The following is a 26,636-nucleotide window of genomic DNA, read 5'->3' on the forward strand; positions in this document are numbered from 1 at the left end:
CAAGGGTAGGTGGAAGCTTAGAGCCCCACGGGCTGTGGGGCCTCACGGAACAACTGAGACTTAAACAGGACCCCAGGGTTAGTCGCAGGTCAGGTGGAAGAGCTGCTGTAGCACAAGGGGTCATAGGACCTCTGGACAAGTCATTCAAACTCTAGGCCTCATCTTTCCACCTGTAAAGTGGAGATTTTAATAGAACCTTCCTCAGAGTTGTAGTGAGGAGTTAATTAGGCCACTGGCATAACAGTAACAGCTGATGTTGCACAGAGGGATCTGTATGCCATGCACCATTGTAAACCTGTATACAAGAACTTTCTTAATCCACACAACAGCCTCAAGGGGGAGGTACTCTAAAATTTTCACAGAAGAACAACTGAGACACAAAAGTCAGGTAACTGGTTTTCCCAGCTAGAAAGGGCCAACGCTGGGATTGGATCCAGACAGTCTGACCACAGAACCTGGGTCTATAACCCCCAATCTCTCCTGCTTCTCGTAATTCCCACTGTCCTGTGAGCGATGGCTACACAGCAGAGATGATTTATGAGCCAGACAGAACGTCCAGAAATTCAGCTATTGTACAGATAAATCCTAAGGGACTCGTGCAGAGGGATGTTCTGAGCACCAGTGCAAAAGCTGCCATCAGAGCTGGCTGAGAGGACGCTGAGGCACAGGGCTCGGTTCCCATGGCCTGGTAGCCGGGATATTAAGAAAGGCTCATTGGGGCCACCTTGAAGAGGGCCTGGAACCCCAGCCCTGGGACCCATACAGCTGGGAATGGGAAATGCTTGTCAGATATAAGAAGGTTAAGATTACAACAAAAGCAGGGCTTAGGGGAGAGTCAAGAAGCAGTGGGGTGCAGGCTACTTTGGGGAAGATAGGGGGAGCTAAGAGGCAAATTTGTGCTGTGAAGACCCTTGTCCTGGAGGTCCCTTTTCTATCCTGAATCACCCTTCCCAAGAGCAACCCAGGCCTCCTTATTCTTCTGTGATTTTTCCTGGGGTCTGGGGCCTTCACTGACCATGGGATTGATTGGCTTTGAGCTGCAGGAATTGCTGGCAGCAGATAGTTAGAGTGACTTATTAGTGCTCCTTCTAAGTGAGAACAATACAAAGGGAGAGGGTCTTTCTGGCAGGCATGGTGCAGGCATACTGGGGGGACTGGGCCAAGGCCCAGGCCTAAAGCTGGGTACAGTGTATGGGAGCAAGTGTTAGTAGAGGACACTCAGAGTTGCTGACTATAACATGGGCACATTTTCCTCTAAACAAGTGCCTTTCCTCATCCTCAAAATGCTGAGACATCCTCCAGAATGTGTTCACTCTCCGGACTGAGAAGTGGTCCCCTGCCCCCAGAAAAGCAGGCCTGGGAGGTCATTTCATGACAGCAAAGAAGTCTATGCTTCCTTCCCCCTCTGCCAGAGTCAGGCTGTCCCCTAAGTCGTGGTCGGCAAACTCATTAGTCAACAGAGCGGTGAGCCGCGGTTTGCCGATCACTGCCCTAAGTCACAGTGGGAGAGCCCAGCCTCGATCAGGTTGGGTCCTTGTATCCAGAAAGACTGGAAACCATGGCTCTGGGAGAAAAGGCTGTGGACATCAAGGTGCCAACAGCACAGCCCAAGTGGTGACAGTTGTCTGTCACAGCCTGCTACTGCCACCAACACAATCCATGGTCACCACAAGGGGCAGCTGTACAGGGTTTCCACAGCAGAGACAGGGTGGGGCAGGCCCTCCAGGGTGCGAGCTGGCCACTTCCCCCCAGGATAGCTGAGGACTTCACTCTGGCTCCACTCAGTCTGCAGACAACTTAGTTCCTCTGCCATTCTGACTCCCTCTTGGGGAAATTGCAGTTTTCAGAACCTCCCTGGGAAGAGAGACAGGGCCAGCCCAGGCATGAGGGTTGACTCGGGAGTGAGCGGGAGAGAATCCTTCATGTTTATTTGTCCCTGTCCCGTTACCTTTGGACCACAGGCTGTGGTCGGCTGGATTGATGATGCAGAGCTGCCTGCTACTCCAGAATGTCACCTCCCTCAGGTTTCAAGCTCCACAGGACTCCTTGCTGTGACTGTGAGGGGCTGAGTATCCCTGCCTCCTACTAGAATACCAACTACATGAGGGCTGGGACTTGTATCTGTTTGTTTCACTGTTGAATCCCAAAAACCTAGAAGAGTGCTTGGTACATAGTAAAGGCACAATAAATATTCCTTGATTGAATGAATATTGATAAAAAAGCAAAATTCTTCAAGTAGATTTAGAGGTTATGAATCCTTAGACATAAAGCAAAGGAACTCTGAAATATATAAATCAAAAGCTTTATAAATACAAGACTGTGAGAAAATGATACACATAGATTAATGTTACACATGCAAGAGTTGTGTGTTTTTTTAATCCTCTTAGAGAAATTGATAGGTTGGGCAGACAAATTATAAATGAGGATATAGAACATCTAAATAATAACAATCACAAGCCTAATGTAATAAATATGCCTATGGAACATTTATAAAAAGTGAGCATATACAAGACCAAAAGAAAATCACAGTAAATTTCAAAAAAGCAGGACATATTATTTAACACTGGCAGCTATTTTATTTTGTATAAGCCAGGAAAATCCTAAAAATAAAAATACACACATTCATGTCTGTTTTTCTCCAAAACTCTACTATAATGACAGTGAAGAAATAAAAACAAGAAAAACACAGGATGACAAAGAGAATGGGAGAAGAAGAATCAATAGCAGACAAGGCATTTCAACAAAATTTGGAAGCTGGGAGTGAATGGATGAGTGGTAGCTGACTCAGCAAAACTGAGAAAATGGAACTCTACCACAGTAGTAGTGTCTGAATAGGGGTAGTGAATAAAAATCAGGACAACTCAGTGAACTCAGAACTCAGAAGTACCTGTTACCTCTGAAGGCAGGGGTGCAGGGCAGACTGAAAACAGAAGAACTGGCTTATTCATCTTCTCCTCCACCTTCAGTAACCAGGCAACACCCCACTGCCTATATTGCAGAAGGGTGGTTTATATCCAGAGAGGTCTGCACAGCCAGACTGAAGCAGGGAGCTTCAGGGGCCTCTATATATAAAACAGTGAGCTGCCCGGCCCCCTTTGCCCTCTGGGCCTATAGACTGCTCACCACTCAGCTTCTATTTCTCAGGCCAAATACTGAAGAATTTATTTCTGTGGAGTGTGTTACCCTTGTGTTACTGGATGGGGTCTGGGCCTGGGGTGGGTCTGCCTAGGGCTTGCTAGTAGTGTGTGGGTGCTTGACTTTGTGTAGGAAAGATTTCACAGCATGGTCCAGGTGGCTCTTGAGAGTATGTTTTGTAAAGCTGGGGACAGTGAAATAAAGGGAAGGCTTAAGGTAGAAGAAGCAGCAGGAGAGGAAAAGTCAGAGAAAGGGGGCCTTAGAGACTGATTTAGGGGATCAGTTCAGGTCAAGCTGCCACTGACGGCTGCTCCCCTGGTTGCAAGTCTTGTGGGGTCCCTTGGAGTTTAGGAGAAAACAGCAGAGGTACAAGGAGTGGGTGTGCGTTTGCGAGAGAGCACGCCATGGATCCTTTGTCTTGAGGCTTCTTATCTTTCTTTGGCCAGAATCCTGGGGAGGTCTCAGAGGAGGCTCAGAAATTTCTATTCTTAACAAATAGTCATTAGCTTTTCAGGTATGTCCTTCAATCTGTTGATTCATCAAAATGTGTGTATAGAGGGGTGAGGCGGTATTTTCTGATTGGTTTCGTTGTTAAAGAATGTCATCAAGAACATCGTTGAAGAGGGACCAGGACTGAGGCTGTGCTGTCTCCGGAAGGTGTGGAATATGTAAACCATTTGCTCCTTAGTGTCCTTGGTTAGGAAAGATAAAACCTTGTGATTCACTAGCTGGATGTAGATTGCTCAGATTTTTGGCCTTAATTATATTGTCTCGGTTTCCCTTATTCCACTTGTCAAGGAATCTCCCTAGCTTCTTACTCTCCTGACTCACTTGGAGGAACTGAAATCGGAAATGCAGGGATACTCTGATGAAAAACGCAGCTAGCCACTTCATGCCCTTCGGTAGAACCCACCAATCACCAAGCTTGTCCCATGAAGATCTGAAAACTTTTGAAAAACTTAAAAGAGTCTTGCCCTGCTAGATAACCGAACATATTATAAAACTACAATAATTACAACAACATGTTTCCCGTAAAGGAAAAGGGACTTCATTGGAATGCAATCAAGAGTTCAGAAACAAACTTGTGAATTTCGTATTTGAAAAAGTTGGCTTTTCAAGTGAGTGAAAAAGAGTATGTTATCATTTAATTATATTTGAGAAAATTCCAGATGGCTTAGTAATGTAAATGTAAAAAAATAAAGCTATATAAAAGTAGTAGAAGAAATACAGCAAAATGTTATTTCAATCCTGGGATGGAGGAGGAGTCTCTAAGATTAATAAAAAGCTAAGAAGCCATGAGAAAAAAAGCCAAAAAGAAAATGTGAATGCACACAGATTAAAGTCTGATTCAACCAAAGATATCATAAAAGATAAACATATTTCCATTTCTGATCAAAATGGAGTAACTGGACCAGCCCTTCGCTGTAAGCAACTAGAAAACTGGACACAATACACGAAACAATTATTTTCAGACATTGGACAACAGAGCAAAACTGTAATTTGAGCTCCTGGATAGGGAAGCAGACCGGGTGAGCCCACAACACCCCAGGGTTTCTTCCTTGACACTCTTTTCAGACCACAGTGCAGGGAAGAGGGCACCACGGGGGCATGACAGTCTCATTAAGCTGGAGAGAGAAAATGGGCGTTTGGGGAGACAGAGTGCTTGAATATGGGAAGGAGTACAAAGGGGAGAGAGCTGTGCAGTGAAAGCACTCCAGAAATGTTAAGGTTCCCTCTGCATGCATAGGGTGGGGGGGACACCACATGGCAGGGCAAAGAACCGCTCAGAAATTCTTATTCTAAACTGAGCTGGCAGAAAGCTGAGTCCCAGGAAGGATGAACGGGGTCACAAGATGAGGCCAAAGCCAGAGATAGTAACAGTCTGAAGACAAGACGAGACCAGCCAAAGGAGAGAAAGAAGGTTTTGGAGTGGTTTAAAGGCCTGGAAAAATCCAGCCCCAGCCCATCTGCAGCAAAGAAAATGCAGGGAACTCCTGGGATGACCATGACTTGTTTCAGGAGAAGGGACACTGAGGAAGGAGAACCAGCCCCAGGAGAAGGGAGTGTGGCGGCTGTCGCAGAGATAAGCACACAGCTTCTGTTCATCCACAAGTGTTTATTGAAGACCTGCTGTCTGACAGGCCTGCACTGGTTGCTGAGGAGGATACAGAAGCACAACAAGGCTCTTGCCTTGAGAAGTTGATCATCCCATAGGGTCCTGCGAGGTAAGCGTGTTTGAAGGGTTAAATAAAAGGACAGGGCAGGAAACACAAAAGGCCAAATGGAAGGCCCCAGAGAACAAGCTGGGTTCAGAGGCTCCACAGGACATCATGGTGGGAAGGGTCCAGAGCTGGCAGGGGCACTGAGCCCTCAGCTCTGGCTTACTTCAGGCCACACCCTGACTGATGGGCTTCTTGCAGACCCACTGATGGAGGGCATTACAGTTGTTGTCATTCCACTTCTGCTGAACATGAACACAATCTTCATCCTGCCCATTCCCGTGCTGCCAGTTGTCGGGCTGATTTTCGTACCAAAACCTGGAAAGAAGAAGGCTAGATGAAAGAAGCCCCCCCCCCCCGCCTCCACTGTGGCATAAGGAGCTCAAGTGACATGGGTCCCTAATTCCCTGGTGGCCCCAGGATGGGAACAAAGCTGGGCCCAGACTCAGCATCAGGGTGCTCTGCTGAGGTTGTCCTTAGTTACTGAGGATCAAGGGAGAGAAAGGGTGTCTGGAGCTATGAGCCCCCTCCCCAGATTTCACATTCAGATACCTTGTGATGGGGGACCAGGCCTATGTAGAGTGTAGACAGGCAAAACAAACAAATAAACAGGAAGGTCTTCTTATGGGCTGCCTGCCAACCCCAAGACCATGAGGAGGGGTTCAGGCAAAGATCACAAATATGCCCATGTGTACACAGACACGCCATACACATCACACACATCATGCACATCACACATGCACAAACATATCACCATACATCACACATAATCATAAACACACACTGTACACACACATCATAAATAATCACACACACACTGCATATACACATCACATACACCATACACACATCAAACATATATCATACATATATCACACATATAACACTAACACTCAGTGGGCAGGTATACACACATAGGACAGGAATCACTAAGCAGGCCTGCCCAAGACAGTACCTGGGACAACACCAGACAGTGACTGGACTCACACTCTGCTCCTGTCATAATTGAATGGTGTCCCATCAATCCAGCGCCAAGAGCCTTCCGTGCCCCTGTCAGTGAGGCCAATCCAGTGGTAGGAGGACCGTGTGAACCCTGTCAGATATGCCTGTAAAGAAAAGGCAGTGCTGCTTGACCCCGAGTGAGGAGCTGGTTCCCTCAGCCATGTAGAAGAGGAGTCCAGGGCACCGCCTCCTGGTTCCAGGGCATGCAGCCACTCCTCTGAAGGAGCCGGGTCCCCCCTGCGCCTCCCATGGTTTGTCCAGGATCTAGGGCAGCAGCCAGGTCCCCTCAAGGGAAGTTCAGCTTCTCCCATGTTGACTTAATCAGGAGTGTGGCTTTACTGAGACACAGAGACTGGACTATGAGAGAGAGAGAGTCCTGGAGACCTGGCCATGGCTTATTAAGAAGTTTTGTTTTACAAAATAGCATGTCCTTTGACAGACATACAAGAGCAGTCTCAGGATAACCACAGGGATGGGCAGTTCTATAAAATGAATTACGCCAAACCTACTTTGTCAATAACCCTAGTAAATTCTAAGTACCTTTGGCAAATGAGCCACCCAGAACTACAATGCCTTTGGTGGTCCTCAAATTCCTATTGTGCATCTAGCCTTGCCCAGAAGCTTGGGTCTCCTGTTCATGGACCCTCCATAGCCATTGGATTAACTGACGTTAAAATCAAGTTGACAACCAGAGATGAGGCTGAGGGGCTAAATGAGGGGATGGGAGGGAAGAATGTTTCCCACACTTTAAGGGCAGTCATGTGGTGCCACCTCCCTCCCCTCACTGCTGACCTCTGTGGGCCTCTGGATGTGGCCCTCATTCATTGAGGACTTGTGGGTTTGCTGTCAGTGCTTCTACCTCCAGTGCAAGATGGTCACTGGAACTCAATAAATATTTGCTCCCTAACTGATGAGATGACATGAAAGTTTCTGCCACAACTGCTCTGAGAGGGGCAAAGCCAAAGTATCAATGGCCCTTATCCCATATCCACCCCATCAGCACCATCCCAAACCCAAAGCTCTGACCTGCTCCTCTGCAGAGGTCACCGAGGCCAAGTGGGCTCCCTGGGACACGCAGGACTTCTCAGCCTCCTGCCAAGACTTCTTGACATGAGAAAAGTAATACATGTTGCTGCCGTAGACCTTCCAGCCTTGCAGGATCAGCTGGAGAAGTTCATCTGGAGCAAAGGTTGGGGACGAGAGAGAACCAGGGGCTGGCTGTGGGTATCTGAGAGCTGGCTTCCTGACCTCTCCAGGGACTGACCACTGGGTGTCACAAGACCGTGCAATGCTTTTTGCCATGCAAGGCCCAGGAGGCTGCACCCCCAGCCTACTACCCAATATGCAAGGGAGGTGCAGCCAGGAACACCTCACTCCAGGGATCCTCTGGCAGCTTTGTGGACTCCTGCTTTCTGGTTATACTACCCTGTTTCCCAACTCATTGCTATCACCTGACAGTCCTCTGTACTTCAATTCCCTGCCATCTCCCTACGGGGAGATTTCTCAGCCACCCCATGGCATCACTCATTTCCTTGCCTTCATCTCCATCCACTTCAGCTGCCCACACCCAGGACCATACCTGGGTGTGGGCAGCTGAAGTGGATGGGGATGAAGTTAAGGGAATGACTGATGGGATCTTGTCATCACCTGGTCTGCCTGACTTCACAATTTCAATAAGCTCCTCCCTGAGCACAAACTCTGAGTCTCTCAGCTCCTTTGTCCCTCCCTGCCATGGCACTCTGCTCCTTAACATCATATATACCTACAGCTCTTTGAAATGGTGCCACACAGACTCCCTTATTCATCCATTTATTCTTTAATCAACATTCATGCCCAGCCAGCATGGCTCAGTGGTTGAGCATCAACCTATGAACCAGGAGGTCATGGTTCAATTCCTGGTTGGGGCACATGCCTGGGTTGCAGGCCCGATCCCCAGTGTGGGGCATGCAGGAGGCAACCAATCAATGGTATTCTCTCATCATTGACGTTTCTATCTGTCTCTCCCTCTTCCTTCCTCACTGAAATCAATAAAAATATATTTTTTAAAAAGATAGAAAAAAACATTAATTGTTCAACATTCCTTAACTATGAACTAGGCACTATAACACAAAGATCAATAAGACATTATTCATGCCCTCAAGGAAGGTACAGTCTAGAAAATAAGACTGGTATTGGAGATGCATTGATTGAACACCATGTGCATTGTACAATAGAGGCAGGAAAGAGGGTACGGTCTGTTTCACCTGGGCTGGATGTGGGCCACAGGGAGGACACCCTAGGTGGGAGTCTTAAAAGACTGAGGAACAGTCTGCCAGGTGGTCAGGGCCAACGAAAGCATTCCTGGCATGGGGAAGAGTAGACACAAAAACACAAAGGTGTGAAACAGCATGGCCTGGTCTGGTCTGTTCAATCATCAGTGTGATCGGTACATAAGAGGTAGGAGACAAAGTTGAGCAGGTTCACCAGCACTGAATCGTACATCCTTTGTGAAGGAGTTTGGGATTTTCCCCTGTGAGCAATGGGAAGCCGGGAAGGCCACTGGTTCCTTTCTCTCACATCACATCAAACCTATCTCAATCTAGAAAAACCCTCGCAAGGAAGTCCACCAAAATGTTAGCAGTGGGTTGATATAGAAAATATAAACATTTTCACGGACATGCAGGTGGTTATTTTCTCTTCTTTCTCTTTTTCAGTATTTGCCACATTGCCTATAATTAATATCTAGGTTTTATTATGTAAATATCGATGACACATGTTTTTTTACCCCCTCCCTCTAGCCTGCCATTCCCCTCACCTTAGCCTCATCTCTGTCCTCTTCGGCCAAGCTCCTTGAATGACTTATGCACCTTATCTTTCATTCACACAACTTTCCACTGAAACTTCATTCCATTGACTTACTAACTGGCCAGAGTCCATGAATGTCCATTGGTGTTTTTACCGGGCCTCTCTAGGGTATTTGCCAGGACTAGCCAGTTTCTTCTTGAAAATTTGTCCTTCCTTGGCTTCCCTAATTAACCCTCTCCTGGTTCTCCTCCTGCCTCCCCGAGTCTCCTTCAAAAACATCTCTTGCCCTAGCTGGTTTGGCTCAGTGGATAGAGCATCAGCCTGTGGACTGAAGGGTCCCAGGTTTGATTCCAGTCAAGGGCACATGCCTGGGTTGGGGGCTCGATCCCCAGTAGGGGGCGTGCAGGAGGCAGCCAATCAATGATTCTCTCTCATCGTTGATGTTTCAATCTCTCTCTCCCTCTCCCTTCCTCTCTCTAAAATCAATAAAAACATATTCAAAAAACCAAAAACATCTCTTTCCCTTGCGGGCACCTGACGACTGGTTTCCTGTTTCCACCCTCAGCCTTCTTCTCATAAAGCATTTTATCTCATGCACACCCCACCTTCACTCCCATTGCCACAACCAGAACCAACATACGCAGGGCTCCCACATCTCTGTCTGCAGCCAGGACCTCTCTCCTACACGCCAGATAGCCTGCTTGTCACGTCCCATGAACATCCCTCCAGCATCTCTGGCTAAGCATGTCCACATCTTGCTGCTCTTCTGTTTTATCCCCCATCTCAGCAGGACACCTCTCTAGTCAGCCTCCTTGAAGCCCTTGGGTAGATACTCATTCCCTGAAGGATGAAAGCCAAGCTCAGAGGCCTTCCATATCTAGCCAGTCGCTCTCCAGGTGTGCCTACCTTTCTCGCACAGAGTCTTTCAAACTACAGTTATCAACCCAAGAGTGGGTTGTGTCAAGGTGTTATTTGTTTTTTAAGAATAAACTATGAAATATCATGGTGCATTTGTATGGTAAAAGTTTTGTTTGTGTTGTGCGTCTGTGCGCGCGCGTGTGTGACACATGATTATACCGGGTCACAAGGTAAAATGAAATTCATGCTGTGGCTGCATTTAAAACAGTTTGATAGCACCATTCTGCCCCCCGCCTACGGTCCTTTCAGCCTGCACCTCATCAACTGCCCTCTTGGCCACAGTCCAGTCAGACAAGCTGCTTGAAGTTTCCTGAACCTCGTGGCTTCACATGTCCATGCCTGTGAACCTGCTACGTTCTTACCCTATTTGTTCGTCAAACACCTACTAGTTTTCCAGGACTCCGTTCAAGGGCCATCTTCTCAACAAAACATCTTTTGATCTTTTCTCCTCTGAAAGATTTCCTCCCGCTGCCCCTTGGAAGATCCCTTCTCTACACCAGAGGACATGGGCCCCCAGAAGATTTCTCTTTCCCTTCTTTTCCTCCTGCCCACCCCCAGTTCCTAGACCTGCTCTCACATGACACTCTTAACGACTCTCCGCCTCTCCGCATGCCTTTCATGCAAGGCTGCTCTACCAGCCTGTGAGCTTCAAGGGCGGGCATCACACCTTATTCATCTTTATGCCCCTGATACATAATAGGGCCTCAAAATTTTTTTGTCAGATGAATGCAGGAATGCTGGATACTGTGTTAAATGCTTTATATGTATAAACTCATTTAATCCTCCCTGTGAGGCGCATATTATTGTCCTCACTTTGCAGATGGGAAAATGGAAGGTAAGCAACTTGATCAGAGTTAGTGATAGCAGGATGTCAGAAATAAAGCTGTCTGGCCCCACTAGCACCCGCTGTCTTTCCACACACGGTCACCATACATAGTTCTCCTCCCCCCGCCCCCACAAGTATCAGTCTGGCCAAATGATAAACAACTTGAATGCAGGGACTCTGCTGCCTATGCCACTTCCACCACTGCCTGGGCACAGTGAGCCTATTTGGTTGGATTTGGCCCCTTTATAGCACCCACACTTCTCCCCAGAGGGATGCCTGGTGAAGTAAGAAAAGGCCAAAGGGACAGGAGACTCCACCCTCCCAAGAGACTGTACCTTCCCCAGGCCAACCCCTCCCTCCCACTTACTTTGGGATTTCTGTAGCTGCTCCTGAGAAGCAAAGGCTGCACGGAGGGTCTCCAGGCTACTCTGCTGCTCCTGGACTTTCGCAGTTAGTGCTTTAGTGCTCTCTAACTCCCCTTTTAACCTCTGAACCTCGACATTGGCCTTCTGCAGATTGCTCTCTAGCATCCGGGTCTTGGACTGTAAGGTCGCCGCATCCTTCATTCCTTGTTTCAGGATCTGTATCTCTCTGCTGGCATTTTTCAACTGATCGTTTAACACCTGAATATTGGAATGTAAGGCATTGGTGTTTTCCAGTTCTGTTTTCAATCCTTGGATCTGAGCATTGGTCTGCTCTAGGCGACTGTTTGCTATTTGGGTCTGGGTAGTGGTTGTTTCCAAATCTCTTTTTAACAAGTGAATCTCATTGCCAGCCCTTTCCAAATGACCTCTTAATGACTGGATCTCAGCAGTAGTATTGTCTAAACTGCCTTTTATAAGGGTCTGGGTCTGGGAGTTTAAATCACTTGCATTTTGCAGGCTTCCCTTTAGCTTCTGAATCTCAGCATTGGTTCTTTTCAAACTATCACTTAAAACCTGATTCTGGGCCCTTAAATGATTGACACTATCCAGATTGCCTCTTAAAATGAGGATCTGAGCATTAGCATTCTTTAAACTATTGTTTGCCAATTGGGCCTGGGCATTTGCCATTTCCAACCCTGCCTTCAGTGCCTGAATTTCACTGTTGGTATCTTCTAAGCCTCTGCTTAACATGTTGAGCTCAAAGCTGGTGTTTTCTAAACTGGTTTTTAAGAAACTCTGGGCCTGGGAATTTAAAGCATTTGCCTTTTCCAGATCTCCCTTTTGTCTCCGGATCTCAGCACTGGCCCTGTCCAAGGAACTTTTTAACACCTGGGCCTGCAAACTCAAGGTACTGGCTTGTTTTTGAATGCCTTTTACCATCTGGATGTCAGCACTGGCATTTTTCAGATGACCACCGAGCATCTGGATCTGAGAACTGACATTGTCCACTCTGCACATCAACATCTGGATCTCCACGGTCCAGGTGCTGGAGTTCTCCACGTGGTCTTTAAACATCTGGAGGGTCTCTTGTAACTCTGCCACCCCAAAGTGGTAGGGATCTGGAGGGAGGAAATGGAGAAGGCAGCCAAAGAGGCCCATTACATAGGGAAACATTAATTATATGGAGCCAACCAGAGTGTTCTTAAATTTTCCAAGGGGAATGTCTGCGACACAGCCCTGAGTGCTCCTCAAGCAACCTGCTGCTCCCTGCAGCCACTGAGACCCTGGGGACAGGCCACCTGAGAATATGAGCCAAAAAAAATAAAATAAAATAAAGGCCTATCCCAAGTGAACTGTGGGGCAGAAAAATTAAAATACTTGCCTACTGTAACCTAGATGCCATCAAGAGTCATATTAATAGACAAATCCTATATAATAATCCTATATAATAAAAGGGTAATATGCAAATAGACCAAAAAGTGGAACGACCAGTGGCTATGACGTGCACTGACCACCAGGGGGCAGACACTCAACACAGGAGTTGCCTGGGTCAGTGCACTCCCACGGAGGGAAAGCTGCTCAGCCAGAAGCCCAGCAGCTGGCGAGTGCAGGGGCAGTGGTGGGAGCCTCTCCTGCCTCTGCAGCAGCGCTAAGGATGTCCAACTGATGGCTTAGGCCTACTCCCCGGGCCGGAGCAGGCCTAAGCCATCAGTCGGTCATCTCCCAAGGAGTCCCAGACTGCAAAAGGGTGCAGGCCAGGCTGATTCTGTTCCATTGTAGATCAATGGAACAGAATAGAAAATCTAGAAATACACCCATACATGTATGAACAATTGATTTCAATGAAGATACAAAGGCAATTTGTGGAGAAAGGATAATTGTTTCAACAAATGATACTGAAACAATTGTACATCCATATGCCAAAAAAATGAATCTCATATACAAAAATTAACTCAAAATTAATCATAGGCCTAAATCTAAAACCCAAAACTATAACATTTCCAGAAAGAAACATCAAGGATGTCTTTGTGGCCTTGGCATAGGCAAAGATTTCTCAGATATGAGACCAACCCATAAAAGAAAGAAATCTATAAATTATACATAATCAAAATTCAAATCTTGTTAAGAGAATGAAAAGATAAGCCTGGCCTGAGAAAATATTTGCAAATCACATGACTGATAAAGAGTACTCAAAAAGAGTATACATTATATGATCCCTTTTATATAAAACTCTAGAAAAAGCCAAGTGAGCTACATTACGGCAAGTAGATCGGTGGTCGCCTGGGGATGAAGGGAGGAGGAGATAGGGAATGACGGCGAAGGGCACAAGTAAATTTGGGAGAAGGATAATGAATATATTCATTATCTTGATTGTGGTGATGGTTTCATGGGTATAGACATATGTCCAAAGTTCTTAGATTGTACATTTTAAATATGGGTATTTTATTAGGTGTCAATTATACATCAATAAAGCTGTTCTCTAAAAAAAAAAATCATGCCTTTCTGTGAGGATAGTGACACTCGTTCAAGGGCAGGGAGTGTTAGGGGAGAGGCCCATCCTAGGGTTTGGGCACCCGGATGCCCTAGCTCCCTCCCACCCATCGGCACCACTGTGGCTACTCACTGTCGTGTTCCACCGATAACTGCCAGGTAGTGTTGTCTCCCAGAAACTCTTGGGAGTAGGCATAGGCCTCTGGTGCAGGTCTTGGTTTCTGTAGAACTGAGACACCCCATTCCTGGGTCAGCACAATCCCTCAGCATTGAGCCTGAGAACGGGCTATCCCCTCCCCCAGTCAGGTTCCAGAAGGAGGGAGGTGGCACCCAGTACCCCTCGGAGCTTCTGCTCTTGGGCCTCTGCTCTTGGGAGGCCCCCTTGGTCAGTGGCCTCTTTCCAGGAAAGGGAGAGTCTGTGGGATTCCGATTACCTAGGAGCTTACCCACAACAAAGAGAGCCATAAGAGAGATGGCAATGATCATGACCATAAATACCAGGCTGGCCAGAACAAGCCTTGACATCTTGGGGGCTGCTGGAGCCACTGCCGAGGAGTCCAGGCCTGTGGGGGAGACACCAGTGTCCAGGAGGAGAGTGCGGGCTGGGCAGAGTTAGCCCCTCGGGCTCAGTCTCCTGGCCTGTCTGATGGGGATGAGAACACCTGCAGTTGTCACAGAGAAGGGGAATGTAGCCTGGTAGCAACACAAAGGCTGGCGAAGGTGTACAGGGTACAGAACCTAGCCTGGACAGGGAGGGCAACAGAAGTGTGATTCGAATGAAAGAAGAGGGAAGGATGGAGGGAGGCAGGATGGGAAGGAGAGGGCAAGAATCCTGACCTCAGAGTCCCAGGGCCAGTCTCGCCCATGAATCCGGACCAGAGCAAGACTCACAGGTCTTTGGGGCTGCTGCCTCCTCCACAAACGGACATGGATCAGTCCTGGAGACTCCCTCTGCCTGGGTCAGAAGGCCCCCTGTCTGTGTCCTAAGAAGGGCTGTGCCAGGGAGTCTGGGAGCTGATCCCCTGAACCTCCTGGGGTACAGAGATGGGATTCAAAACCAGGTCCCTCCGAATTCTAAGTTCACGCTCTCTCTTGCCAGGTTGCCATCCTTAAATAAAGGTCTGGGGATTTTGTGCAGAGATTGGAGGGTGTCCTGCCTCTCTGTCTTCTCCAGACCCACCTTCTGCCCTTGCCTGTTTGTTCTGGAGGCTGACATAGCAATGAGCATAGGGAGCTCTGGGCTGCTAAGAGGGGGCTGAGAAAATGGCGGAGGGCTGGGGGACAAGCAAGCCAGTGCCTGACTGAGGACGGCTTAGCCCCCAGTGTCCTCACCGTGGGGGTGCAGGGAGACAGACTGGTTGTCTCTGCGGAAGTGGGCCTTGTCACCATTCATCTCTGCTTCCTTTCTCCTCCAGAGCTGCTCCCCGCCTCAGCTCCTGAGGTTGTGCTGTGGGCCAGTAGTGGTGGGAAGGAAGCTGAGATACCCTGGACTTTTATGCTCCTGACCACACCTAAACTCTGCCTTCCTCCTTCTCCCCTCCCCGCTGACTCTGCAGAAGCACCCCAGTAAGGCCCCTCCCCACAGGACACCCAGGCACCAGTCTGCCCAGGCCCTATCCTCTTCCTCTTCCCAGTCCACACCAGTCCTCACCCTCTCCTCAGGCCCATCACCCCAACATCTGCTCTCCAGCGTAGCCCCCAAACGCTAGCCTCTGCCCCCAAATCACAAACACTTTCACCAGCAACTTAGGAGGAGATCAGAGGTTCCTTCCCAGCTTTGCAGAAAAAAATCCTTGTGACCCATGGCTGACTTAATCCTAGCCCTAGACCCTTTCAGGGCCTCGCTGTCCACTCAGGACCTCACAGCTGGCATGGCAGGTAAGGGTCTGTGATAGAATGAAACATATAGTGGATTCTGTCCCAGTTCATGGATCAGAGCTCCTAAAGCCCATGACACTTCCTGAGTAATAGGAGTGTTTTTGTTATTCATAGCAAGCCCCTTTCAACTACCCTTGAGTTTATGCTAATAAAGTGACTAGGGGTGGACCCTTAGATGGCTTCAGGGTGGGAGGTAGTCTCAGAAAGAGCAAGCTCCTACCTCTCCAATCCCACCCCAACCATCCCACCCCCACCTCCAGGTAGGAGAGGGGGCCTCGAGATTGAGTTATAAAAGCTCACAAACTTTCAAGGAGTTTCCTGGTTGGTGAACACATCCATGTGCCTGGAGGGAATTGCTCCCCAATTCCTCAGGGACAGAGGCTCTTGTGCTCTGGGCCTTTCCTGACCACACCCTTTATATCTCTACAGCTGTTTGTTTGCATCCTTTATCATAAACTGTAATCTGTCCCATCACAGGCCTCCGTGCAGGCCACCATCTCACCCGGCTGTAACCCAATTAGTCTTCTAACTTTAGTTCTCCCTGCCTCTAGTCTTGCCTCCCTCAAGTCCTGTCACCATATTGCAGGTGTAATGATCTTTTCAAAAGCCAGTTAGATGCCCATGCATGCATTACCTAGATCTCTCAGCCAAGGAGAAGCAACAACACCCACATTTTGGTTTCTAGTAACATTCCCAAAAAACAACAACACACACACAAACAAAAAGGCCAGGATGTTTTGGAGAAATGTCTGATTCTAGGACTGGAGCAGGAAATCTACAAAACGATCCTGGGGTATCTTATACTGTCAGAAAGTAAAGAGATGTGTTTTGTTTTGTTTTTAAGTGATGCAAATATATCAAAAGGACACAGGAGGCGAATGAAAGAAGCTCCCAAAGCTGGAAGGACTTGAGCAAGAAAATATATATAGTACTGCCCTAGCCGGTTTGGCTCAGCGGATAGAGCGTTGGCCTGCGGACTGGAGGGTCTCAGGTTCGATTCCGATCAAGGGCATGTACCTTGGTTGCGGGCACATCCCCAGTGGGGGGTGTGCAGGAGGCAGCTGATCGATGTTTCTCTCTCATCAATATTTCTAACTTTCTCTTCCTCTCTGTAAAAAATCAATAAACTATATTTTTTAAATATATATATATATAGTATTGGATTATAACCCAAAGTATAAAATCTATGAATTCATAGATATAAATAAATGTTTGAATAAATAGACAAATAGATAAATCTCCCATACAGAAAGATTACATATCATTTCTGTAGATATGCCATCATCCTTAAGTGTGGGCTGCACACAGTGACTGCTATAGTCTGAGTGTTTGTATTCCCTCCAAATTCATATGCTGAAATCCTGACCATCAATTTGGTAGCATTAGGAAGTGGGGCCTCTGGGAGGTGATGAGGACATGAGGGTGGTATTCTCATAAAGGGGATTTGTGCCTTTATGCTTGCTGGACCTTCTACCATGTGAGGTCATAACAAGAAGTCTATGGCCTGGAAGACAGCTGATTTCATTGAAGAAATATGTTCCCCCCTGTAGGACTCTGTTCTCCTTCCTGCTTCCACTCTCCTCCCCTCCTGTCTGGTGCTGCCTGGATTCCTGCCTCAGCCACTGGGCTGAGATTTGAACCCAATTCCTGTGAGCATGGTTCTGGGAAGAATAGGAAACCTGAGGAGTTTTCCCCTTGAGAGTAAAACCAGAGAATAGAAGACTTTCTGAGAGGATAGACCACCAAGAAGGTCAAGACACTGCAGACAACCCTGGCTGGTGTGGCTTAGTTGGTTAAGGGCTGTCCTGTGCACCAAAAGGTTACTAGTTCGATTCCTGGTCAAGGCACATACCCAGGCTGCAGACTCAATTCCCAGGAGGTACCCAATCAATGTTTCTCTCTCTCCCTCTCCCATCCTCTTTCTCTAAAAAACCAATAAAATCATTTTTTTAAAAGAAACAGACACTGGAGACCTCACTCTCCTTCACTTTGATAAAACCAGGGATAAGCATTGGTCTTATTCTGTGGGATATCTCTACTCCTTGTTAATTTTGAACCCCCACTGGTTCCTGAGGACACCCCAGAACTTCATGTCTAGCAAAGCAGATGGCCTTTCCTGCACATTCACCTGTACACCCAGGAATGAAACATGCACACAGAGGGAGGCCTTTACCCAGGCAGCATTTTATTCCAATGAAGCTTGGAGGTGAACTCTTCAGGTACGGAGGGCCACTTCCTTTGCATGTGAAGCGAGGAAATGCAGAAGAAAGAGGAGGTGCAGGATGGTGAGCAGAGGGCCTCAGAGTTTACCAAGTGAGGGGGATGGAAAGGACCACCCGATGCTGGTCCAGCTCTAAAGGAAACATGTCTCCATGTCAACCCCTGATCTGAACCAGTTGAGCCTGTCCCAGGGAAGAAGGGGTTCAGACCTCAGAGGATGTCGATGAAGAGGATGATGGGGCCATGGCACGGACAGGATCCCCAAGAGCAGAGTCTTCCCAAAGAACACGGCCATCTAAGCAGGCAACTGGGAATTTGGGGGATCCACTGGAAAACTGCTGGGTATCAGTAGCAGAAGAATTGCGTGGGCATCTGAAGCAGCTCTCATGTGAGGCTTCTCTGAAGGGACTCAATTATCTTCCAACGGCTCTCCCTGCCTCTACTCTGACCTCCCTCAAGTCTTGTCACCATATTGCAGGCATTCTACTTTTTTCAAAAAATAACTAGGTATGCAGGTGTGCACACACATTACCTAACTCAGCCAGGAAGCAGCAGCAACACTCCAAAAGCAGTGGCACCCAGATCTTGGCAAAACTCCAGGGTGTACCCCAAATTATGGTCCTGATCCATCTCATGAGGCAGTTTGAATTTCTAAATCTTCTCCACCATCCCCTCCCATTTTAACCCAAGACCTTTCCATTCCAGCTGCCTCTATGGGGTTGAAGAACTTCCAGCCAAGGCAGATGGACTCCAGGTGCATTTGGGACACTTTGGAAGCAAGGAAAGTTAAGGTGCAAAGTCACCTTGGAGCGTGGAGGACGAGTGGCACTTCCTTGAGTTGGGACAAGCGCTGAGGCTCAACGTGCCAGCTTGGGGGCCAGTCCTGTCATGGTTCTGATGGAATATAGTGACGTTTACAGATGAAAAGGAGCTGATGGTCACAGGAGGCATCATTCCATGACTGAAGTGAGGACATCTTTAAATTGACACAGTGTTCATTGTTCCCAACATTGTTGGGCTCACCTGGAATCCAGAACCTATCAAATGGAAAAAAAACAAAGGACAAGCTATTTCCAATGAAGAAAGGAGTAAGTTCAATCCAAGCTTTGGTCCCAGGTGATAATGTCACAAGTTTTTGCACCCACACCTGAGAGGAAGGGAATCGGTGAGCTGTCAATCTCTAAGCCTGCCATCATCTCAGATTAGGACTGAACCGGCCCACCTCTCTCATAACTCTACACAAACCACACTAGGACACCTGCCAAAGTTGGCTGGACAGCCGAAACCGGTTTGGCTCAGTGGATAGAGCGTGGGCCTGTGGACTGAAGGGTCCCAGGTTCGATTCCGGTCAAGGGCATGTACCTTGGTTGCGGGCACATCCCCAGTGGGGGGTGTGCAGGAGGCAGCTGATCGATGTTTCTCTCTCATCGATGTTTCTAACTCTCTATCCCTCACCCTTCCTCTCTGTAAAAAATCAATAAAATATATATTTTTAAAAAAAGTTGGCTGGACAGCCATGCTGCCAAACCCCAGAGGGTACAGAGAGGCCACAGATATGTCCCCGCCCCCACAGCCAATTAGTGACAGTAGTGAGCTGGATTTTGGTTCAGTGCTCCAGGCACCAGTGGACAGGGAAGAATCACAAACGCTATAGTCAGAGGGACTATTCTCCCAGGCTTCTGCCCTGGCCCTGATCCAAAAAAAAGTCAGGCTGGGAAGGAGGGCTCTGGGGGCCTTACTTCATACTCTGGACCTTGTTGAATGGAGTGTCATCCACCCAGTACCAGTCCCCATCAGTCCCTGCTTTGGTCAGGCCGATCCAGAAGAAACGTCCGCCTGCTGTCTTGTACAGAAACTCCTGTAGGGAAGACAGAATGAGCAGAGATGCTGCCATCACTCGGAGTTAGAGCGCCTGTCACTCTGGGTGTTCCTCTCCTGTCCTCAGTGACAGCCCCTGAACCCACAGACACACCTGCATACTGATCTTTCTCAAGCTTCTTCCTGTCCCTGCTCAGAGCCCAGAGTCCATCTTCCTAATTATTTGTCTTTGCCCTGCAACTAACAGACTCGGGACTCAGGCCTTTCTGACCCTCAGGAAGCAGGTGCTAGAGCACAAGAAAGAATTAGCTAAACTCCAGAATAGGGACTCCAGGAGAATGGCCCAAATAATGATATCTAAATTTAGTGAGCACTTCATATGTACAAGGTACTATACATTTATATGCACTTACTTGAGTATTGTTGTTTGTTTGAGGCAGGTACTATTATTACTTGTGTTTCATCTGGGACTAGTTAGAGGCAGGATTGGGACTCTAGACTCTGACCCCAGGACCATGCTCTTACCTACACTACTAGCACACCTTCCAAATGGAAGGGGTTTGATTTCCTGCCTCACCAGGTAGAAGATTTCTTGGGTTCTGTGGTGTCAATAATGCTATTTACAAATATTTCTGTTTTCTGGGCATCCAGAAAGATGGTCCCTTCCTACCCTCTTTGAAGCTAGGAGTATTACATAATTTGCTTTACAATGACAGTGTGAGTAGAGATGTGTTAATTCCAGGCAAAGCCATTACACAATTCGTCATGTTTCCTTTTCCTGCCTCAGCAATTGTGGAAACATACATGAGATGAAGTCTCCTTGAGTAACCACAATGAGCAAAACCCCTTGTAGGCCCTTGTTGGACATGTAGTGTGAGACGTAATCCTTCATTGTTAGGTCACTGATATTTGGGGATTTTTGTCATGGCAGCATAATCTTGCCCATCCTGCCTAACACAGCTACCAATATACCTCTAGTAGAAACAGCACTCACCTGCTCACTGTCTGAGGTCACTGAGGTCAGGTGTGAATTCCTGGACATGCAGAACTGCTGGGCGCTGTACCAGGTCTTTGAGACATGAGAAAAGTAATAGAAGTTCTCCTTGAAGTACTTCCAGCCTTGAGAAACCATCTGTAGAATGTCATCTGGAGAACAGGGTGAAAGGTGAACACTGGAGTTCCTGTTTCTCTGGGTGCTGGCTAGGTGGGGACACTTGAGTGGAATCCCAGAGATAGCAATGAATGGGGCTGGGCTCTAGGGTCCTTGGTTCATGTGTAGATGTTTGGGGACAATCTTTCAGATCCTGAAAGTCTGACTGAGGTTAGTAGAGTCTCTGGGCTCAGAGAGGGGAAGTGAGAGAGGATGGACTGAGAATCTGTCTCTCACGAGAGAGAAGCAATTCTCCACTGGCCATCACAAGTGGCTGAGACCCTGGGCTCTAGGTAAGAAACATAATGAAAAATAGCTGGGTTTGGGCCAGGACAGAGACTCCCTAATGCGATCTTCTGTGCCTTTGTGTGGAAGCCCATGTTGGTCCTGGTTCCTTTTTTCCTGAAAAGCCCCTAAGTCCTCCCCAACCCCAATGCTGAACCCTCTCTTCTTAGCTTTGCAGCCATGTCTACCCTGCTCCTCTTTTGCTTCCATCCACACACACCAGCCCCAATGGCCTCAGGCTTGAGACCAGCAATGTCCCATGGGCCACGGATAAGCTTGCAATATTATTTTCTCAGTCACTTACTTTGCTTTTTGAGTAATTTGCTGATATTCTCCAAATTGCTCTGGAGTCCTCGAACCTTTACATTTAATGCGCTGGCTTTATCCAAATCTCTTTTTAATTCTGGGATCTGGGCATTTAAACTGTAGACTTCCTCCCAACTTGTTGTTAACATCTGGATCTGTGCATTGGCTGCCTTCACATCAGTTTCCAGCCTCCGGATCTGAGAATGCACATGATCCAGGCTAGCATTCACCATCTGGACCTGAATGCCAGCTGCCTTCACGCCGCCTCTATTCCTCTTAATTTCAGAACTCAGGGTGCTGATGTTATCCACACGACCTTTCAGCAACTGGGCATTGGTCTTTACATCTGATAGCGTGCCCATAAACCAGGGATCTGGATTTGAGAAAGTCAAGGGGTCAGTCAAAGGGGTCCCTAGGGATGGGAGTGGGGGTGTTACCAGAGTGATAAAAGGAAGGGAAGAGATGGGCTCGAGTTTCCCAAGGACTCAACCCAAGGAGCTGTTGTTCATCCTACGTTCATTCCTAATCTAGTTATTTAACAAACAAGTGATGGCACCTACCATGTGCCAGGAACTGTGGTAGCTGCGGGTAATGCAAAGATTGATAAACATGGGCTCTCTGTTAGAAGACCTCACAGGCAACAGAACCAGGGATTATAACCCAGTCCTAAATGTTCTTTAAGTGTTCAGAGCACATTTGGTAAAGGGATGCCCTCAACCACACCTTTGGCCCCCTCCCCACATCCCTCTGTGCCTTATCACCTGATTCCCAGCCTCTCCTTTCAGAGACTCCTGAAGTGGCCATCAGCGAGGGCAGCACCACCCCTCCCACATCTGTCCACAGGCTCTTTGTGACCATGAGAAGAGCCAGCCATGCACACTTCTAACTTGGAAGTGACTTCTCCAGAGAAAACAGAAAGGGAGAATTATGAAACAATGTATCCCCTTCTCTTATCCCTCCCATTGTCACACTCTGATTAGGTCACAGGTTTGGTGCCAGAGAGGAGACCAAAAGTAAACCAAGAGCGCCTGGCCAGTATGGCTCAGTGGTTGAGCATCGACCTATGAACCAGGAGGTCACAATTCGATTCCTGGTAAGGGCATATGCCCAGGTTGTGAGTGCAATCCCCAGTGTGGGGTGTGCAGGAGGCAGCTGATTGATGATTCTCTCTCATCACTGATGTTTCCATCTCTCTCTCTCCCTCTCCCTTCCTCCCTGAAACTAATAAAATATATTTCTTTAAAAACCCCACAAAAGTAAGCCAAGAGGCCTCCAAGCAGAAGAGACTCTGCTCAGAGGCTCTAAGTCTAAGATCAAATATGTCCCAAAGCCTTAAAAGGAGAAAACAGATGTCCTCTTCCTCTGCTTCCTGATGGAAGACGAAGGCTCTGCCAGCTGCAGAAGCCATGGGCCTCAGCTGGGAGAAGAAGCAAGATAAGTCACACATCTAATGAAGAAATAGGAAGGCTCCCTTGACATGATCTTCATGGGAACAGAATGAAGAGAGCACAAAGGGGTCCTGGGGAGGGGAAGAATCCTGGAGATTTGTTGGCTTCTTGGTCAAGTTATCCATCTAGTCAGCTGGGGTTGAGGATACAGTTGGAATTCCATCCCTTGTGGAGTTGGAAACATCTTACTCACTGTTGGGGACTTCCCACAAGGCTCTCTCTGGATCGAAGGGACATAGAGCTCAGAGAAGGAGGAGAAAAATGACATGGGATAAAGAAATAGGTGAAGGTTTCCTTGGAACAAAGAGTATATCTTTGAGCACAAGCATGCAAGTGCTGATCCCATTCAGAAAAATCTCCCCCGAATTGGAAAAGAAAGAACAGCAGTTCATATTATTGAGGACAGGGACCCTGTGAATGCACAAGGAAAGAGGCAAATAAAACGAGACAAATGAAAAAGCCATCGGCGGGAGAGACCACTGGAGAGCAGGAAAGAGAGGGCTGGATGTTGTGGAAGCTGACTGGCCCTGGAGAAGGAGCTGGCTTCACAGGATGAAGCCAGAGGACTTACAGAGAATGGCCTGCAGCACGACAGAGGCGAGCAGGACCAGCGTCAGGATGACGAAGGCAGCACGGACTGTGCAAGGTTTCCTCAGAACTGGAGACGAACCCATCTTGGGAGGAGGCTCTGTTGGAAGAAGAAGGCAACATTTGTTGAAGGGCCAGCAAACTCGGGTTTAGGCAGAGAGCACTGAGCGGGTTCTGAGCAGGGACTGGTGCTTGCCTCGGGGCCAGAGGGAGATGTTCTGTTTATCTACAGTGAAGTGAGCATCTGGGATCTCACTCTCTGCAGCCTTCATCCTGCACTCTGCAGCACAGGTGCTTCTGGCCAGCTCTCTCACCAAGGAACTTTTGTCTGGAAGAAAAGGGAAGTGAGTCCCACAAAGGATCATCAGGTAATCCCCAAGTTCCCCATTCCTGACTTAGACACCTTGCCTGGTCTATGTCACAGTTCCGGGCTTTCCTCAAAGGTCTGAAATTCCAGGAAGAGGTTATTTGTCTCCTTCTTTAGTGGGTCGGGAGGTCTGTTACGTGGATACCTTAACCATCTTGTCCCCAGGCTATCCTACTTCTTTAATCCCCTCATCCATCATTTATCCACCCGTCCATTCATCCCACAAATACATATTGACTGCCTTCTAAGTACCAGGCACTGTACTAGGGCTGAGCCACAAAGATGAGTAACTCAGAGTATTTGCACTCAAGCACTTCATAGTCTGGAAGGAAAGACAGACCCAAGCAAATAATTTACAATACAGGGTAATCATTATAACTATAGAAGCATATGCACGATTGAAAGGAAGTACAGAGAATGGAGTAAAGGTAAAAAGTTCCAGGTAGAGGGATTGGCATATTTAAAAGTATAGGGGCATAAGACAGCATGGAATGTCTGGCCAACTGTAAGCAGTTTGGTGGTGTTGGCGTGTAAAGTATATGACAAGAGCAGGGAGGGTGCGGGGCTAAAGAGACACCTAGGGTCAGATCATGAAGATCCTTATGGATTATGTTAAGAAGCTTGGGACTCTGACTTAGGGTGATATGGAGCCAATGAAGGACTTCAGGCAGGAGAGAGAGACAAGGACGGGAACATTGTAAAACGATTACTCTGATCATGGTGAGAAACATACCGTATTTTCCGGCGTATAAGACGACTGGGCGTATAGAAGATTTTCCTGGGTTAAAAAGTCGTTTTATATGCCAGAAAATACGGTAGATTACGGTGTGAAAATCCTGGAAGCAGAGAGACCAGTAAGAAAACCATTGTGATAAAATATTCTAATTTTTATTAAGGCATCTTAGATGATACAGTATTCCTTTATCAAATGGAAGCTTCTCATCTTTTGAAGAAGTCTGCCAAATCTGAGAAACCTCATACCTAACAGTTTCTAAACAAATATTTCTTAGAAGGTAGGAAAAAGATGAAGGAAGAGGTGAAGGGAAAGGGCAGGGGGGTAGGGGTGGGGGAGAAAAGGAAGTCAGTCCAGATAATTACATGGATGAATGGGTGGAATGGATGAATAGGTGGGTGGATGGATGTACCCATCCATTGATTATGTACTTATCAATGATGGGTACATGAAAAACAAATGAATGGAAGAATTGATGGCTGATTATTTCTCAAGTCTGAAACCTACAGTCTGTGGACTGGGATCTGTCTTCCAGAAGTTACTGCTTCTTCCCACTGCCTTCGGAAATTCTCATTCATTACCACAGCAAAGGCATGAATGAAGGATGATTGACACCTTACCCAAAGTGTAAAACAACTCTGGCCAAAGGACTAGAAAGCTAGCCCAGCCTAGTTGAGGCTGAGCAAGTGGAGCCAGATGGCAAAGTGGTGTCAGGGGCCGGGGTTGGAAGCTAGATGAGCAGGGGAAGAAAGAGCGACTACACTTTCAGGGGATAATTGAGAGGATCCGGCCTCCCTGCTCAGCCTTATCTGGCCAGCCCATTGTTCTTACAGGCCCCTAGCGGCTCTCTCTCTGGCTGCCTAGGGCTCAGACTCGAGCTGCTTCTCTGACTGAGTGAGGAAACTCCACACCACATTTCCCAAGTGCTGAGAAGGAAGCTGGGTCACAAGGATGGTGGGATTCATCCTCTTTCATCTCCTCTCTGCCCACATTCTGTCTGTAGCTTCCAGGACTTCTATCTGTTCTAACCTTTGACTTTAGTTAATCGCACAAACTGAAGGCCTCACGCTAACTCACTGCCTGTCTCTGCACAGTTATAACTATACCCATTTTCTACAGGCTGCTATCTAGCTGCAGAGCCTTGGTTCAGTGGTTAGAATGTTCTGCTCCTGGACTCTCATGCTTGGCACCCAGTCTAACCCTAGAGTCAACTCAGCCCTTCTGCTCCTGGGTCCTGGCCCTACATTCACAACTACATTCACAGTTCAGGGCCTGGGGGGTGGGAAAGAATCCAAGTTACTCAAGACTGTGGTAGAAGGAGCCCTTGGGGTCCAGGTCTCCTCCTGAGGCATTTGAGAGAGAAGCTGACATACAACACAACTTAGGAGCATCTGGCCCCTCCCCTCCTCTGCCAAAAAGTTGACTTTTCCCAAATCTTTGCTGGGTGGTAGCATGAGCCATTAATGGCACATTCACATGCCCTCTCAGTGGTCCCAGGAAAGGATCCAGAACTTCAACATGCTGGCACCCCCTGTAGAAGAAGGGGCTGGGGTTGGGGAGCATTTACCCGTGTGATAGACATGGAGGCCTCAAATAGGTATTCTACTGATCGCTGGACAAAAGGCTGATCCAGCAGGAGGAAGTTAAACACGAAGCAACCAGAATCCTGGGCTGTGGGTCCTGTGGGATTTCAGAGGCGATGGGTGTAAAAGTCCCGTACAGAGTTTCATTTCCCACTTGCAGAGAAAGCGTGCGTCACATGCTATTTTCCATCTGCTGGTGTTCACTGAGCATGAGCACCTCTCCCGTGCAGCCCTCTGGTGCTCCACCTGGCCCTGCCCTGACGGCCTGGAAGGAGACAGGACGGAGCAGGAGACAAGTGCTCAGCCATGCTTTGTAACCAGAGATGTGGGCAGTTCTCCTGGACACTCCGGAGATGCCATAACTTCCAAACAGAGGAGGGAGTTGGGGCCAGACCAGGAGTGACAAAAAATCACTGCTGTCATGAAAGAAAAGGAAGTCCAATTTCATTTTCTGTTTCCCCATGGGCTGTGGTCATAGTGGGAAGGGCAAAGTCATGTCAGGAAAGTAACAAAGGACTCTT

At 47.8% G+C, this 26,636-nt stretch overlaps 2 protein-coding genes across 2 annotated transcripts; both read right to left on the minus strand.

Moving 5' to 3' along the window:
- Positions 1–5,521: 5,521 nt before the first annotated feature.
- Positions 5,522–15,135, minus strand: CLEC4F (C-type lectin domain family 4 member F; the record flags this gene model as incomplete). Its single annotated transcript, XM_079792449.1, has 7 exons — positions 15,072–15,135; positions 14,186–14,302; positions 13,873–13,968; positions 11,252–12,367; positions 7,383–7,534; positions 6,342–6,460; positions 5,522–5,672 (listed from the first exon to the last, which is right to left on the minus strand). Exons 1-7 carry the CDS (start codon positions 15,130–15,132, stop codon positions 5,522–5,524), a joined length of 1,812 nt encoding a protein of 603 aa, XP_079648575.1. The 5' UTR covers positions 15,133–15,135.
- A 3,588-nt stretch (positions 15,136–18,723) lies between these two features.
- CD207 (CD207 molecule) lies at positions 18,724–23,704 on the minus strand (the record flags this gene model as incomplete). The annotated part of the gene is made up of 6 exons (XM_079792586.1): positions 18,724–18,874; positions 19,577–19,695; positions 20,650–20,801; positions 21,395–21,769; positions 23,416–23,532; positions 23,629–23,704. The coding sequence occupies 6 exons, from the start codon at positions 23,702–23,704 to the stop codon at positions 18,724–18,726; spliced, it is 990 nt and encodes a 329-aa protein (XP_079648712.1).
- Between the last annotated feature and the right edge of the window lie 2,932 nt (positions 23,705–26,636).

The sequence above is a fragment of the Cnephaeus nilssonii genome (genome assembly GCF_951640355.1).
Source record: "Cnephaeus nilssonii genome assembly, chromosome: 15".
Taxonomy (NCBI): Eukaryota; Metazoa; Chordata; class Mammalia; order Chiroptera; family Vespertilionidae; genus Cnephaeus; species Cnephaeus nilssonii.